We start from the raw sequence: 17,408 nt of genomic DNA, 5'->3' as shown, positions 1-17,408 counted from the left end.
TCATATGAAGGTATTTTTAAGCTTAAACAACATTCTGTGTGCTGTTTTGTGATACTTTTAAGCCTAGCTTGCTTGACATGCACTTGAAGTGAAACAAAAGCCTGGCAGTTCATTAAAAGCCCTTCTGATGAATAGTATATTGAAAATAAAACAAAGACATTACAGAACTTCCAAAGAGTACATCTACTCAGGTATGTTGAAAATGTAACTGGAAATATTTTGTTGTAATATTGAGGGTATAACTATGCAATAGAACATCCAAGTAAATAAACTCATGTTGCTGCATATACAGTGTTCTAGCGCCTGAGCTAAATTGATTATTTCTTCCTATGGTGACTTTACCTTAAACCTGCCCTGCCCAATGTTAGGAATCTGGCCTTAAAAACAGCTAACAAAATGGATCAATAGATCAGTACCTGTAGACATCTGCCTTATTGTCAAACCAATCAGACAGAACTCGGAACGTAAATAAAGGAAAACGATGATGAAGAACATGAAAGCCCACATTTTCAAAAGTGTAATTCGTCAGATTCACCTAGAAAAACACAGTGGACATGTCAAGATGCATGATGACTTTCAAAATCAAAAAATCTCTACTTTTCAAAAACTGCAAGAACTAAATTCATTAACTTTTTATTAGTATTTTGTTAAAAAGGTTAGTATTTACTCTTAGAAATCCTTAACTATTTACAAGTCAGGAAAAAGCATCCCTTATCAATTGAAAAAAATATGCAAAATTAAGTAGTTCATAAAGATCAGGTCTGAACTTGGTCAGAACAAGATTTCTAGACTGGGCTAAGTATTAAGTATTAAATGGAAAGTTATAAATGGAACAAAAAAAAAAAGACAAATTCCTAAAGCAAGTAAGTTGTTCTCAAAACCCACAAATCAGTGAAAAGGAGAATCATTAAGAAATATTACTGAAAAAATAAAGGCTTCAGTACTTTACAGTTTAGAGATTCACAAAACTCATTCTCACAAACTAGCAAACTACTCTATTTGAAAAGGTGTATAAAGAAAGAAATTGTGTAAGTTATATGAAACTTTCAACAAGGTCTGCAATAATTAGAAAACCCAGTAAACCAAAACATGAACCTTTTAAAAAATTTACCTCATGTCTCATCATTCTCCAAATATTCAAGACAATTCGCCCAACAATATTTATTTCGCTCATTGTATCTGCTCCGTATTCATCCAGCTCGGTGGCGAATCTGTTCTCTTTATTTTCATCTAAAGACATTAAAGGAGACTATATTTAGACAAGTTATTAGACAGTCAAGACCATATCAAACCATCCCTCTTCCAATTTTCTCTCTAGAAAAATAAGAATTCATAAAGATTACTGCTGATTCTACAAAATTATTTATTTACCAGTCATCCACACAATCTCTAAATGAAACTCCCCCAGTTTTTTCTGCTCTTGCCCTTTGCAGAGAACTCTTACTTTGGCTTCACTGAAATAATGTCCAAGGCAATATATTCTCTGTAGTGAATATACTGGTTATGCAATGCTGAATGTTACTTGAGAGTCAGCTGCACATGCAGTAGTGCACAACATTAAAAAAAAAAAAAAGTGATTTCTGCCCTAAGGACTTTATAACTCAAGGCTTTACTTGCAATGATCTTACACAGTCTGAACCAGGTCATGGGAGAGAAAATTCAATCTCTTTCATTCAATCTCCCACTGCAGTGGGAGCAAGTAGACATGAGTTCCGGATAGCACAGGAAGAAGGAAATAGGAAGGAACCAATACAGATGCAGAAGCAGAACTCTAAATCTTTTTGTGAGACAGCTGTCTCACAAAGTAGAGAAATATATCCTCTTTTGCCATCCTTGATTTCTGTCATAATGGAATTTGGAATACTGCAGCACAAGAGAAGACAGTCTTTTTGGCATACATTTCTTTAAACTATCTTTTTTCAGTCATTGTAAGTTTACAGTTCTGGTGTTCTTTCCAGAGTTTACATAGATTTTTTTTTAAGTGGACCACACAGACTAAAATCCATTATGAAAACACACTGATCCTCAGCCTTATTTCTTATTAGTTTAATGGGAGAGAAATCACTTCAAGGCAATTTATCCACAATTCTAAATCCATACCCATTTTTAACTGCTGGTTGCTTTGTATTCTGCCACCACTCCTTTATCAGGTACAGCACAGTCTGTACAGTATAAAGAGCAGAACATTTTGGACAGAGAGTATAGAAGTGTGGATACACACTGCTTCACAATAATGATCAGAACTGAACAATTAGATCCTCAGACAATCATGAAGCACATTTACCCTTGGTAACAGAAGTAAAAATTGCCTGAAATGCTGCAGAACAGCTATGAAACAACATAATACAGACTAATTTTGTATGTTGATCTTCAAATGTGTGCCATATAAATTTTAAAATGAAAACTTATTCGCCATTTACTGACCTTATCAGTAAATCACAGATCCTTGACAAAATTTAGCAGACCTTTTGTATACTTCATCAAAATGCACACTATCTTTTTAACCTCCTTATTGTTTCAGATTTTTAAGGAGGAAAACCAGCAATTTCTCTTTCCACGTTTGGATGGAAAAATGCCCCACCAAGTAGCAACATTTTTATTTCTGCTTTTCATCATTTCCACATGCTGGATCTCCTGTCAAAGGGAGGAACTTGCATTTCTTCCACCTCCATATATTTTTTTTTACTGGAAGCAGAAACTATTGGTTAGTTCTACTCTCTTCAGTGTCATCCTAGTTCTCTTTTGATTTGTTTAGGAGATTTCCTATATTAAGTTTGCTTCATGTCTTGCTGGTAAAAAACAGACAGCAAAGTATACTGTGATCACAAGAGAGACTCTCCGTCTGATGAACTCTGCCTGTGATGAGCACCACTATATTACAAAAACCTGCTCTACCTTACAACTGGTGTGGGAAATGTATCACCAGAACCAGGTAAGCCTCTTTGGGAACTATGCTGGTAAGAAGCAGAACAGGACATTCTTCCTATCTTTCGAGTGCATGAGACAAAATAAAAAGAAGTCTCCTCTCATTCTCTCTTACCCACTCCCTAACTTTGAACTGTGATGCAAAGGAGGAAACAGGAGGCCACACAAAAAATGCCACCATGCACAGGTATGGCATGCACTTCTCTTCTGATGTGTCCTATGACTTATGAATAGTTCACTTGTAAAGGGCAGAGGTAGCACCAGACTCAGCCAATAAAGCAAAAGCAGAGAGAAGTCCAACTTTCTTTTTGTTAAGCTGAAATCACAGGAAAGGAAAAGTCCCTTCCATCTTTATTTCAACAGGAGGAAAGAGAAGCATACTTCTTGAAGGAGCACTTCCTGTTCTGAAAATACAGCATGTGAAGAAGGGAGGGAAATACGAAGCACAGGGGTTGGAAAAGCGAGAGGAAGACAGATGGGGTCAAAACCACAGACAAGGAGAGACCACAAAGCAACAGAGAACACAACTTGCACGTATATGGTCATGCGTGCAAGACATTTACGGCATGACATTTCTAGGAAGAGCTCATCAGTGTAAACATTTTCTCATCTTTCTGCTGCAATTCTGTCAAAAGAAACCAAACACTTACCTTAAAATAACAGCAGTTCTTAGAAACATTTTTAAGTGTTATATATTCCACTTCTGAGTACGCATCTACCAGCTGGCACAGGAACACCTGCACTACAAATACCAGTGCTGTGCAGATCGTGCCTATGCTCTGCATGCCCACTTGAACTTCATGTACAAAAATATTAAGGGCTACAATCCTGATTTCCTTCACTAGAACTAAACCTACGTTATGTGGGACTTGATAGTTGTAGGGAAGGAAACCTGACTGCGAAATACATGGGGAGGCTACCATTAGGAATCATAGAGATCCCTTTCTTCTTTGAGGACCCATTCATATGTATGCCAAAAACAGTAACTTGAGAAAGAGCTTATGTCAGGAAGATGGGTACTATTAACAGCTTTGCTAATTGTTTGGTTCTGCATCAACTACAGTGCACACAGAGCTGTCCTGCAAGACACAAACTGTGACTCAGCCTTTGAGAACAGCAGCAGAGGCACATGTCCCAAACTGAAGAGATTGTTCAGCCATACTTCTGCAGTAGACCAGTAAATCTTTCTGATATTTGGAGGTTTTCAAAAACCTTTGACTACAACACTTACTGTTCCTCTTACTACAGACACTGCAAATCTTCAGATGTAATGGGTCAAAAACTTTTCTGAACGTCCTTCAGTACCTCTGAAGATCACACCCAGAGGCATTATTTTGCAACTAGTGTATTATCTCAATTTGAGCCATCAGGGAAACTGAATAACAAGGTTCATGCATCCATTATTATTCCTGAAGAATAAACTGGAGAGCTTTGTGCTGAAGAAAGAAACTTATGAGCACTGATGGCCTGTTCATATTTAAACTATCATGTGATCCTGTTTTCATATATGAAGTATTTAAAAATTCACCACAGTTCAGTTGCCAACAACTTTCAGCTGAAGACACAATTTTTTTTCTTGTGTTTTCTTGTCTCTGGGAGGACTCTATAACTCATTTCTTTTCCAAACATGTCACAATCATTGAAAGCATCAAGAGTATACAAATATTCAAACCTCAAGGAAGGATTGTGTGAACACAGTGCTTCTAAAACATCATATTCTCCTGGCCAGGCACACAGGACAGATACATAAAAGATGATTCCTGTGCTGGGTATGCTCAAAGATTCAAGTAGCCCAGTATCATGTTCTGTCATGTACTCAAAGGCAGATGCTTCAAGATGGGGGAAGCAGTTATTGATACTCTCCCTACAACTCTTCCAGCTTTCAACCATTTACAGGGCCAGACATTATTTTCACATATATCATAGCTCCCAATGGATTCTTCTTGCAAGAATTTCTCTCTTTTTAAAGCAATGTACACTTTAAGCATTTGTACTATCTTGTGACAAGGAACTCAGAGTTCAGCAATGCTGAGATTAAAAATCAACTTCTATTCTGTAGTTGCTACTTGCTAGCTTCACTTGATTTCTAGTTCTCGCATTGGAAATGACCATGAAAACCCAATCTCTATTTCCCTTTACATCCCTCAGTATGTCACAGGTTTTTACCTTTCCTACGCTGTTTTGTCTCTTATGGAATCCCAAATTACTAAATTACTAGACACATTTGGATAACTCTTCTCATCTTTACTACTTCCCCTATATCCACTTTGATGGGGGGAAGGTTATAAGGAGGTTACAACCTCACTATTTGAGGTACAGGCACACTACAGATTTTTACATTTTTTACATTTAAGTTCATTGCTTTATATTTTCCTTGCTCCATAATTCCAAATATTTGCTTTTGCAACAATTAGAAAGTAACAGGCTCAAGCTTTTAACAGAACAATAACAGTAATGGACTTCATACTTCACAGCAATTTAACTTCTGTACAGATGCTTTTTTCTGTACAAGCTGGCAAAACCAGCTTTTTCAACTGTTTTGATTTTTAAATTCTTCCTCATCCACATCACCCTGATGACCGCAAAGAGTTATAACAAAATTTTGAGACAGTTTTTCATTTTACAAAGTCATTCTGACTCTTCTTAGGTGCGACAGTACATTTGTTTAGCTGTTCATTATTCTTCAGAATGATGGCTTCTATTGATTGGTTAAGTATAGGCACTAGGCTTACCATTCTCATCCAGGTTTTCTTGCCAGTCTAAACAGGCTTTTTTACAAATACTGGAGGAAAGCATCAGCACTTGGGCCAAATAAAATTTGCCCAAAGTACAGGAATGGTCACTGAAAGCGAGGATTTTATTACAAAGCTGTCCAGGACAATTGCTGCTCAGGAGCAGTTTTATGATTTTGCATTCCAGCCAGAGAAACCACAAATGATGGTTATGGTAGGTACTCTGAATGACTGGAACCAAGGAAAGCAAAAGAAGGTTTGGTAGCAGAAACATCTCCAAGAACTGAAACTTAACACACAACTATAGACTGTAAGTTCAGGTTCATGAATACAGGACACACACAGAAGTGGAATATGCCACAAAGTTGAAAATTCAGAAAACACAAGGGGTGTGTGTGATTATACTATTAACAACACAGGAGCAAGAACAACAAAAAAAAAAGTCTTTCTGAAGAAATACTCTGCATTTATTTTTAAAATTTGTTCATAGATTTCAACTTGCTCCTACCAGAACTGAACTGAAGCCCTAAACAAATAACTTACCTGGCACACGAGAAATCATCTGGCATAAATCAACATTCAGTGCTGCAGCCCTCTGTAAGAGATAACCCCAGGAATGCATCTGGACTTCATAGCCTAGCAAAATGTCTGGGTCATATCTAGAGAGGTAGGGGGAAAAGAAAAATGAGCTTCATATAATTTACAAAAATATTTTCCATGAACAAAGTATAAACAGGATTGCATTCAAATTATGTTGAGTTTAAAAAAGACGCAGTCACAATCGGTTTCTATGAAAGCAGCATCTGGACTAGAAGACAATACTTAAAACAGGCAATCTCTTAGGATTTTTAATAACATTCAATGGCAAAAATATTTAGAAAGGATATTTTCACTGGAATTTTTTTTTTACATACTTCTATTATTTTGGTCTTTACAAATAAAGAACAAAACTGAGGTCTCATCAGGTTTTATTGATGGCATCAGGAATTATCAAGCATAAACTGAAATTTAGCTACTGGCAGGAGACAGATGTGCAGTGAAATATAGCCATGCCTATGGAACAGAATTTGCCAGGAGGTGAACTGGAATGTTTACAAATAATATTGTGTCAGACACACTGCAGTGTAATTTTGAGTAATCAGAGGGAACTCCGGGTCCTAAATGATGACCCTTTATTGGGAGTTACAATTTGTAGTTGAGTGAGAGCCCTCTAAACTGAAACAGAGAAAAGCAACTGTATCTACCAGTTATCTTGAAATACCTCTTTATTTAAGATGGCCTTCTTTCTAGAAGACACACAAGAAAAACTTCTTTTATGCTGTATCTCTTTCCAGCTGGAAAATCTGACTGGCTCAAGTATGACAAAGAAGTCAGAATTAACTTCTGACACAATCACTTCCAATCAGGCTCAGAGTAGAGCTCACCAGAGAGAAGGACAAAAAATGTGGCTTTAAAGACAAAGCACAGGTAGGAGTTAGCTCAGAGGAGACAGTATCACTTATCTTTTGAGTAGGTACTATTAAAACCACAAGTCATGATCTGGTGATTTGCTCAATAGTCTAATAATGATTTTGTTGGGCAGAAAGAGACTGGACAACGTAACATAAAATATCTGTTATTTTTATAGCAAAAAAAAAGAAGAGAAATTTCAGTGGGATGAATAGGTGCTTCTTGGTTAGGCTGAATGATTTTTAGTGTATTTTCCAACCTCGATGATTTTGTAATTCTTTCAATGCAGCTAAAGGGTTTTGAGTTCTAGCAGGCAGCATTCAATACAACTGAATGACATCAGGGCAGCTGTCAGGAGGTAGAGGATGGATGATGGGCTGAGGATTCTGTACCATAGTCTATGCCCAACCCTACAACAGAATGCAGGCTTGTAAACCTTAGTTTATGGAGGGACTGGGCAGAGGCCTTGGATTATGAACAGGAACTCTGTACTCCTTGCATCCATAAACACATTAAAAAATTACAAACATTTCCTGACTGTTGAATAAAGAACACCCTTTCCCTGAATACTGAGTTAGTTGTATCACAGACATTACAAATGAAACTTCAGACTTTATCAGGAGACTGTCTTCCCTGCTTATGTCTCCTAGCCAAAGGCAATGACAACTAACTTTGAAGATAGTAATTACTCTGAGAATAGCTCCAAAATAGAATTTCTCCACACTTCTGCCATGGACACCGACCTTCTGTGAAAAATAGTTGAATGCTGTTACTCAGCATGGCTCTTTATTACAATTTGGGCTTTTGCACCTGTCAGAAGTTGCAAAAATCCCCTTTTATCACCTACTTTTACTTGTGAGGGAATGGTTTTGATACAATTTTTACCTAAAGCATGGGATTCTAAAGTAAGTTTTTGATTTCTAGCATTCTACAGAAAGTAAAAGAACTAGCACTTTGAAATTGGAGGGTATTTTGCTATCTGCTGTTCATGTTGAAAGAAGAATTATTCGGTTTTGGAGGTGGAAATGATCATCAGGAGTGCAAGCAGTAAATTTACTCAATATGGAGTACAACAATGGTACAACCCCAAAGCTACTTGGAACAATTTATGGACAAATGACTGAAGCTAGCCTGCAGTTCATTCCAGCAGTGGAATCAGCATCAAAGAGTTATGACTGCTTGCTGCTCTGCACAACATACAATGATTGTGAAATGATGCTTCAAAATTATTAATAGTTCAATTTCAGTTTTGAAATAAAAAGGAATTATGGCATGTTTTATACAGGCGTAGAATAAACATCACAAAAATTAACATATTTTCAAATTAATTCTTGTAACTAAACAATCCCGGTCCTAGCATGTTGCAAAACAGTACTGATTAATTAAAATGAGGGAAGTAGTCATTCGTTATCATATTTGAAAACTGGCATCACATAATTCAAAATGGAGAATCCGTGTAGATTTTACACAGGACAAGGCATTATGCAGATGGATTCCATGATAGATGCAAATGTAAATCAGAAATTCGTGAAGAACTCCTTAAGTGGTACATAAAACAATATTCATTATGCCAGAAATTTGCTTTATCTTATAAGCCTGTTCTGAACAGAAATAAGAACTGCTTGGAAGCAGCAAGTTGGTGAAGTTTGTCTTTCATCAACTGATGAAGGATAGCTGCTTTGGGTTGTAACTTGCCCAAGCAGGGCATTACCTTTCTCACTTCCTACTTTAACAAAATTAATGGTCTATTATATAACTACTGCAACTGAATATATTTTATCAATTCTGGAGGTAATCTTCCCATTACCTTTTAACCTGATGAACAAAATGACCTCTGTAATCTATGTGCATATAATCTCAAGAACTGTTTCTCTAGTATCCTTCAGATGTGAAGGTATTTTTATAGACAAAACATAAAAGCCCTTTAGTTTATGATGGTTTTAAATACATGCCTTTTCTTCTATAAATAAACTGTATCTAACTTAAGAATCACATATTTTAACACAATTTTATGTAAATCCACATATAGCTTGGAAAGCCTATTAATCAAAAGATTTTTTAAAAAAGTAGTGTGCTAGTTTCTAACTCAGTATTCCTTGTCCAGGCCATTAGGGATCGCCTGTAATTGCAAATTACTGACTTCCAGGCTATCACTTTACAGCACATTACTTTGCTTTTCCATCCCAACTAGATACCACCCTTGTATTAAGGGGAGTGTCTAATTTCAGCTAATTTTGGCATCTCAAGTTTTCTAAATCGGTCTCTACTGTCATTGAACAAAAAGGCCTCTTTGGGTGAACCATTTTTTGTATTTTAGCCACCTATTGCAGACCAAGATCTTCTGGTGATGAGGATAGCTAATTAGACACTGACTGTGAAGAACAGATGTTTAAGTTTCAGTCATATGACTTATACAAGTCTAAGTGGAAAATCAAGGTAAAGTAGCTAGTAAATGGTGAGATCAAATCTTACTGTGAATTTCCTGTAATCACAGTCCTTTAATGTCAGCTGGTCTATATTTAAAACTTGGATCCAAGTGGTATCCTTCTAAAAGCATAAAACCCAATACATGTACTACTGGCAACTGACTTGCTCAGATACTGCAGTAAGTTACACATATATGTATTTTGTATGTATATCTGTATGCATTCACAAGTGTATCTATGAATTATCCTGGAAGGAAAAAACAAAGTAACATTAAACTGAAGAATTCCTTTCTACTAAGGAGTTCTGAACTCCTGCACTACCTGTGCATAAGATCTACTTTATGCAACAGGTTTAAGAGGCCTATAAAATTTCTTGCACCTAGGAAGAGACACTGCTGTTTCTTGCTTCTATACTGCTTGCTGATGAACTACATCCCAATTTATGCAGCAGAAATGTCCTCTCCTGTAGCCCAATCTTGTGTACCAGTGGTACCAATGAACCAGTGTGGCACTTGCTGAGACCTCCCATGGTATTCTATTTGTTATTAGGGAAGAAGAGATGTCTGGAGCTAAAAGAGTACATTATTCCACATGGGAAAATGAACAGGCAAACCCAAAGTTTAGCTGATGTAAGCTTAGCTGAAGTGTGATCTCTCTCACTTTCTCTCCTTTTCACGTGGTGCCACAAAGACAACAGGCTGTGAGCTAAGAGGACAAGTTTTATGTTTCTTTCTCCTGTCCCAAAATTTTTACAGTATACTATGAAACTGGTCTTTGACATCAGTTCAAGCTATTTTATTAGAAGAAATTGTAATGAGACCAGCTGTTACACCTGCAAGAAACTAGTGCACTGTAATACTGTTATTTCAAAGCTGCTGGCTAGGAGTAACACAACAGGAATAAGAGGTGCGCTTGCCAACATATGCTCTTTTGTTAAAAGGCTGGGCCCTGATATTGCTTTGCATGCTGTTGCCACACTTTCTGCAAAGATGAAAAGCAGCATTTATGCTGGCAGGATTTAACACAACAGCATTAACATTCAACTCATACATGCTGCAGAGAGAAGAAAGACGATTATTTTCCTTTCCAGCTAAGTCGTATATGCTGCTATGACATCTCTTCCTCTTTCTCATTTGATGATTTCGTGAATGAACACTAAAGCTCCCACTTATACCTTCCCTTCTATTATGTGTCTGCTTTTCCTGACTGCTATTTTTCTTCCAGCTATGATTAAGAGAAAAAGGGGCAGGGGAGGAACCATACCAGACCTATGATACAGACAAAAGCAGTAACTGTGCATAGCAACAGAATGCTTGGCGACTCAAACATGTAACTGAAATCTCTGAAAACATTCTTCCAGTTTGCCTTAGACAACAAAAATCCATAAAGTTGACACAGGACATTAGATACAGATTTCTACAGGAAAATGTCACTGATGAAGATGATACTGGCCTGGAAAAAGAAGGTTAGATTAGCACATCTCTATTTTAAGAAGAAGACGTTGCTAGAGCATTTACAGAAGAAGAAATATAATGCACTGTATCCAAACAAAAAAATCCATTAGCATTATACCTTACAAGAAAAACATAAAAATATTTAAGTATTAAGCATTAACAGTTTAATACACAAATGTTATCTCCAAAATGTTGATGTAAAATCTTATATTATACTCTGTTCATGTAATTCTATTAAAAACTGCTTCAGTGGAGACAAGGAGCTGTGGGCGTCTGGTAAGTTTCAAGTAGCAACGCATCTACTATTCTTTGTTTCAAGCCTGCCCTGTTTTCACATCTTCTGTGTGTCTGAGAGATGGGGACTGTGCATTCCCACATGAATTCCCCAAATTTTTCTCCTCTCACACCTGCAGGACCAGCCCTTTTCTACTATCTGCTAGCATCTGCTCTTAAAGAGAAGCAGAACAATTTGCCCTAAAAATGAAGGAGAGGCCCAGACATTTAATTTCTCTTTCATGGGAATCCACTGCTCCATCAGGCCTGCACATCTCTAGTTTTCCTATCTAGTTTTAAATCCCCATGCAAACATTTTTGTAGCATTCCCTTTCACCTTCCCCTCTTCTTCAGTCAGCTTTCCTGTGTTAGGGAAGTATGTAAATGTGTTTACTCTTTTTCCTGCCTTTAGGTTCAGAGAGATGGTTCTCTTACTTCCTCAAGCAGAAAGACTTCCATTTTTTCTCCTGTCTTAGTGCAGTTGACACCTTACAATCAACAGAGGATCTATTCAAGAAAGCACCTCAGGCAGTACAACAGAATGCTTTAGGACAGCAATACACGTCCAGGCTCAATTTCAAGAAAAAAATAAATCCCCTCTGACAGTTCCAGAGAGCCTACAACTTGGATATCTCTGCTTCTAGGACATCCCCAGCAGCTGCACAGGATTAGAAGGATGTTGTCTCTCAGCTGCTTTATGCCAGTTTTGAGCTGAAGCCCTTTTTTTTGGTTTATAGCCCAAGGACAGCTCACCAAAGAAGGGAAATTTGGATCTATGCAGGTGCACCTCCCTCTCAAAGTCTATGACAGTTGTCAGGGTACCAAAAACCAGTCTAATGATGCTTTTCTTTTTTACAAATATGTGCTGTTTGTTCTTCCCTCCCATCTCCAAACTCTTATTTGTGGCTCTTCCTTTCTGTCTGTTTCCTGACTCTCAAACCTCAACCTCAGTATTTCAATACCCTTCAAAATGAAAGTTGTCTCTGTATAGACTTTGGTACTCACACTTGTAAGTACTTCTATTTCACAGGTTAGTCAGTCTCAGTAATAATCTCCTAGAAACAGAGGTGATTATTCTTCTCAGTATTTGGACAAATCTGTGAATTTTCAGTATAGATGAAATCACAGATCACAATTCCAGAGAAACAACCAGGTCTTCTTCTGGTCTACTAGAACACGAGATGACTTATTTCTGTTTGCCAAGGGCTCTGAGTTAATCAGAGATAACATCTACTAATCCACAGAAGAACAGTCAACCTGGTATTTACTTCATGGATGCCTAAACAACCTCACAGTGAAGGTATTAACTGAATCCAACTTCAGTTCATCTATTCCAGAGAACTTTCTGCAGTAATGCTCATCCTCAGTGATCAGAGAATAACTTTAGCTCTGCTACAAAAAGTTTGGGAAACACTCTTCAGTGACAAAAACCAAGTCAAAGACACTGATGAGCCATGAGTATTACAGAAGTTACAAATTTTCCAGGAGCACCCTGTCCTTCATCTGTGTGCTGGAAACAGTGACCCAGAATTTTCTACTGGGCTCTTCCAGAGTTTACATATATTGACAAGAAGTTACAGTTATTTATTTTCAATAGCCAGGATGGAAAGAAATCAAAAGGCCTAAACAGAAAGAAGTAGAAGGCTTGAACTTGAAACAAATAAGTATGTTCCACAATTTCACATATATGGAACAAGAGGAAGAATAAGGCCACTACTAAGAGAATGACTAGAAATAGGAACAAGAATTCTTAAACTGGACTGCATAAGATAATTCCTCATGCAGCCAAGATCCTTTCTGTTCCGTGCTCCAACAAGTTGATAAAGTCTGTTCCTGATATTGACAATCAAGAGTGAACAGACAGTCTGTCATTCGTTATACCAGGAACTGGAATTTCAGTTTTCCACCTTTTCCCCCAGCTGCCCAGGAGGCCAAGAACATGAACCAAAAGCAGGCTGCAGTCATGCTGGGCATGTTGTTCAGTCACAAGAGCCTATTATTGTCCAGCCTAGAGCATGTATCAGAATATAAGATACTGATACAATTATCAGCTTGAAAATTGAAGTGATTTTGAGTGTTGATCCATGAAGATCAAGTGGTAAAGTTTCTTAAATATGGCCTGATAGTATTCTTTCTCTAATCTATCAGACCTACTATTAAGTGCATCTACCAAAACAGCCAAAGTACCTAGCTTGTACTGGAAAAAAATAACACTAAAAAGATAAACGGAAGAATGTTTAAAAAAATAATTACTAATTTTCATTAAAGCTGCTTGCTTCTTCATTTCTCATTGAGGAAGCTTTTGCAGTCCACTACTTCTTAATTACATGATTTTACCATACTTCCTCCTTCAGTTAAAGCTACTCTGGGCCTAGACACTTGTTTTGTGCTTAAGAAATACAAAACATTAACTCCAACAAAATTTCCCCCTTTTTTGCTCAGGCTACAGAAAATAAAGGGGGAAAAAGAGCAGCAAAGTATAGACGTGGTCCAAGTTGCAAAAAACATCTTTGAGAGTCCATCAGAAGTCTGGTAGCTGAGGTGCTATTCTAGAGTTGTGAGGGAAGTAGACTAAGATGATGACAGTAGCCTGTCTCTCCATTAATAGATCAAATCTTTTATCTTCCAGGAATACAAGTCAGCTAACTCAATCTTCATGGATGAAGTTGCTGCATCAAAAAGATACACTAGCACATGCTAGAGAAGATCTCATAAGCAGAGATTTCTCAGACAGCAACCTGGTGCATTCCATCTTGAAGTACACCAAAATTGCATGGTTTTTTTTTTTTTTTGTTCTGTAATGCCTTCATCATGTAGAGATATAGAAGACTTCTGATCTTCAGTGATAAATATGTATTTTAACTGCTGAGGTCTCTCTACCATATTCTTTCTGTCCTGTCACTTTTTAGACTTCCACACAACTGGTGGAGAATTTTTCATTTATTGTCAGTTTCTCATTCTGAGTAATCTTCCTAAGTTTGATGGAGCACTAGATTTCCAAGAAAGAGAAAAATAATATATTCCTTACCTGAATTTTGTCTTCTCTGAACAGGGATCTGCTGCTCTGTCAGGACCCACCCTGTGCTGGTTGCATTCAGCAACTCTTTTTGTATTCTGGCTTCATGGGGTTGGTCAAAGCCTTTCTCATCAGAGGTTTTCTGGTTGGAGAGAGAAAGAATTGCAAATGTACTCTGCCTAGTTTGTTTTTTTTTCTTGTGCCTCTATTCCAGCAGGGTGATTCAGAGTTTAAATCTGTTTGTTTTCCTTGAAATTTTACAGCTTTGCACCTGTCAGTAGGGTCTGGAGAGACGTCTGTGGTTCCACCTATGCACCAGGCGAGAGGGCTCCAGAACAGGCTTCTCAGCCTTGGTGGAGATGGGGAAAACCAGCAGTTTTCCAAGTTTGATGGAGCAGGGGATTTCCATTCAGAGAAGACAAAACTAATGAAGGAAACTGATTTTTCAACGAACCCTTATTTTAAACTGCAGCAGTTTCAGTACCATGCAGGTTTTTTGCTGTCTTGCCTCAGAGTTCCTAGAAAACTCTTCCTGTCTGAGGGGTTTTCTATAGCTCTCAGCACTCTTAATATCTACTATTCTGAGAGTTTCAGAAAGAGACGTGTAATGAATTCTGGGGTTAACAGGAAAGTTGCATGTTAAGAAAGATTACTGATATGGCTGATAAGTTTCAGACAGTAACTCAGCTGCTTAGGAGGATCTGAATGTTCTTGCTGTCAGAGAAAAGGAAAAGCAAAAAGTATTTTTATTTGAAAGACCACCATGCTTGTCCACTCTAGAAATAAGCCTTTGAGGGAAACAACAACAACAAAAAAAAATCAGTATTTGAAAGACTGGCAAGGGTTGAAGGAACTAAATCTGCTGTTCCAAGCCTGAAAAATAAAAGCAGAACGTACAGATATGCTACCTTTTTACAATATTCACTACTTCCTGGAAAAGAGTTCTTTCATCAGTAGCGTAACTGACTTCTAGTCCTGTAACTCCAGATCTTGTAAGCAAGGGGGCTTGGTCTCTGCTCCCTAGAAAATAAAAGTAAAAAAAACTGTTACAATTTAGAAGGAATTTCATTACTTCAGTCAACAATACTGCTTTAGAATACAACTGAAAAGAAGTATGGAACACAACTTATTTTTATCTTTAATAATTATCACAATTAATTCCATGGATTTATTTTGTTTCTCTTGGGTGGAATAATTTTTCCTTTTCACTTTGTAGAATTCTCCATACTAGCTATCTTGCACAGATTCTCAGCTAGAAACAAACCTGATTCATGAGAAATTTCACTATTTTACATGCACAGGAGTCCAACTCCTGGAAAATTACTTTTAATAAGAAATATTTAATGACTATATGACAGCTCACACACTGTATTTATGCAAAACATAATTTCAATTGCTATCTCAGAGTAGTGCTTTGCAAAATGCCTTACAGAATGAAAATGCTATATAACAGTATAGTTCTTTTTTTTAAGCACACTAAGTTACTGACAGAAATGGAAAAACATGACCAACTGCTCACTTAGTGCACATCAACAGTGTCCGCATTGATAATGTCTGAGTAACATCTAAATTTGTATGCATGTAGGAACTCAACATTTGCCTTCCATATTAAAAATACCCTCTTTAAATGAATAATGCACAACATATACTCTGTTTTCTCTACACAACAGGTAGCATGATATCTGTTACATTGACAATGTAGATTTTAGGAACTGGAGTTTTTACCAGGCATTCTACTTCGACACATTCTTAAGATCTTAAGACTTAAGAAAAGTGTGCTTTCAGAAATAAATGGTAAAACGAGTACTGTGACTTACAAAGAAATAATAACACAAAAGGGGGGAAAAAAAAGATGTATCTCAATGTCAAGTCATTCCACAGGGAACTCAAAAAGTTCTAACCAAGAAAGTATTGACAGCACACATCAATTAAAGCAACGAATGTCACAATAACATTTAAACACATCATTTTATTTCACTAACAAAAGCAGATCTGAACCTTTGTTTTTTCAAAGTATCATTGGACCTTTTACAGAAAGCTTTTTCTTGATAAAGTATCAGTGGCACACGTACCTAGGGAGCCATAGTGCCTATACTGCGGCAAAATCTTAGGACCATAATAGAAATATATATTTTTAAGATAGTAACAAGCATATAACACCAGAATAAAATTCACTGAGAATAATAAGAACTTAGCTTAACATGATATAATAACTACAATACTTTGAAAAATACACTGGTAAAAGAAGAAGCTGTTGCCTTATTGCTAATTTTTTTTAATAGGTTTTTGTCCACGCTTGAAATTTTAGACAGTATTTTGTGGTTTGATACACATTCACATTGCCAAAGAAACCCTGAAAGAAAGAGGACTACTTTGGGGATGTTTTTTGCTTTGAGGTTTTTTTTGGTTGGGTTTTTTTTTTTTTTTTTTTACTAGCCTAAACCAGTGGTACTCAACCTTTAACAGCTGGAGAGCCACTTCTTAATAAAATGGAGTTGTAGAGCACCATAAAAATCAAATATTAACGGTGTGATTTTTTTTTTCATCATGACACTTCAATGTGTGACAATGCTGCCTTAATGCCACCACACATTGATACATCACGACATGACACATCAGCATCCTCTCTCCCAGCAGCATTCTGTCTTCAATCCCTTCTGGCTGCTAGGAAGGAGTGGGGTGGAGGGGTGGAAGGGGCAAAAGGGCAAGTTTTTCCCCATTCTGCCCCACAGCTGCTGGGTGGGAGGTGATCTCTACTCTTACCTGTGGGGGGATCCCAGCAGCTCCTTTTCTTTCCCCCTATGGGAGGGGGAACTTCAGCGACTCCCACACTGCTGGTCCATTTGCTCAGTGCTCCCCGCGCTGCCTGATAGAGTGGAGCGCCGATCAGATGCCTACATTGCGAGAGCCGCCTGTAGGGCCATGAAGAGCCACATCCGGCTCTAGAGCCACAGGTTGAGTATCACTGGTCTAAACAAAGCCAAAAAGGTACAATAGAATAAGGGCCCCTGTTTAGATCCTAAAAGGATCAGATAAAACCACAAAAATAACCCTTAAGTAAAATATAAAACATACTGTCTTGCTTTTAACATTTTCTACTTGCAGCTATCCAGCAACTCGAGTAGGAAACTAA

At 37.4% G+C, this 17,408-nt stretch overlaps 1 protein-coding gene across 1 annotated transcript in view; it reads right to left on the bottom strand.

The window, feature by feature from the left end:
• Nucleotides 1–17,408, bottom strand: part of REV3L (REV3 like, DNA directed polymerase zeta catalytic subunit) — a 115,060-nt gene that overhangs the window by 19,044 nt on the left and 78,608 nt on the right. The window contains exons 18-21 of the mRNA XM_053938560.1: nt 15,184–15,295; nt 6,201–6,316; nt 1,112–1,230; nt 417–535 (exon numbers count right to left, since the gene is read on the bottom strand). Of these exons, the coding sequence (XP_053794535.1) occupies nt 417–535; nt 1,112–1,230; nt 6,201–6,316; nt 15,184–15,295 (466 nt within the window). The remainder of the gene's footprint in view (nt 1–416; nt 536–1,111; nt 1,231–6,200; nt 6,317–15,183; nt 15,296–17,408) is intronic.

Source organism: Vidua chalybeata, chromosome 3 (genome assembly GCF_026979565.1).
Source record: "Vidua chalybeata isolate OUT-0048 chromosome 3, bVidCha1 merged haplotype, whole genome shotgun sequence".
NCBI lineage: Eukaryota > Metazoa > Chordata > Aves > Passeriformes > Viduidae > Vidua > Vidua chalybeata.
The sequence above is the reverse complement of the archived record's forward strand: the minus strand, read 5'-3'. Positions and strand labels throughout refer to the sequence as shown.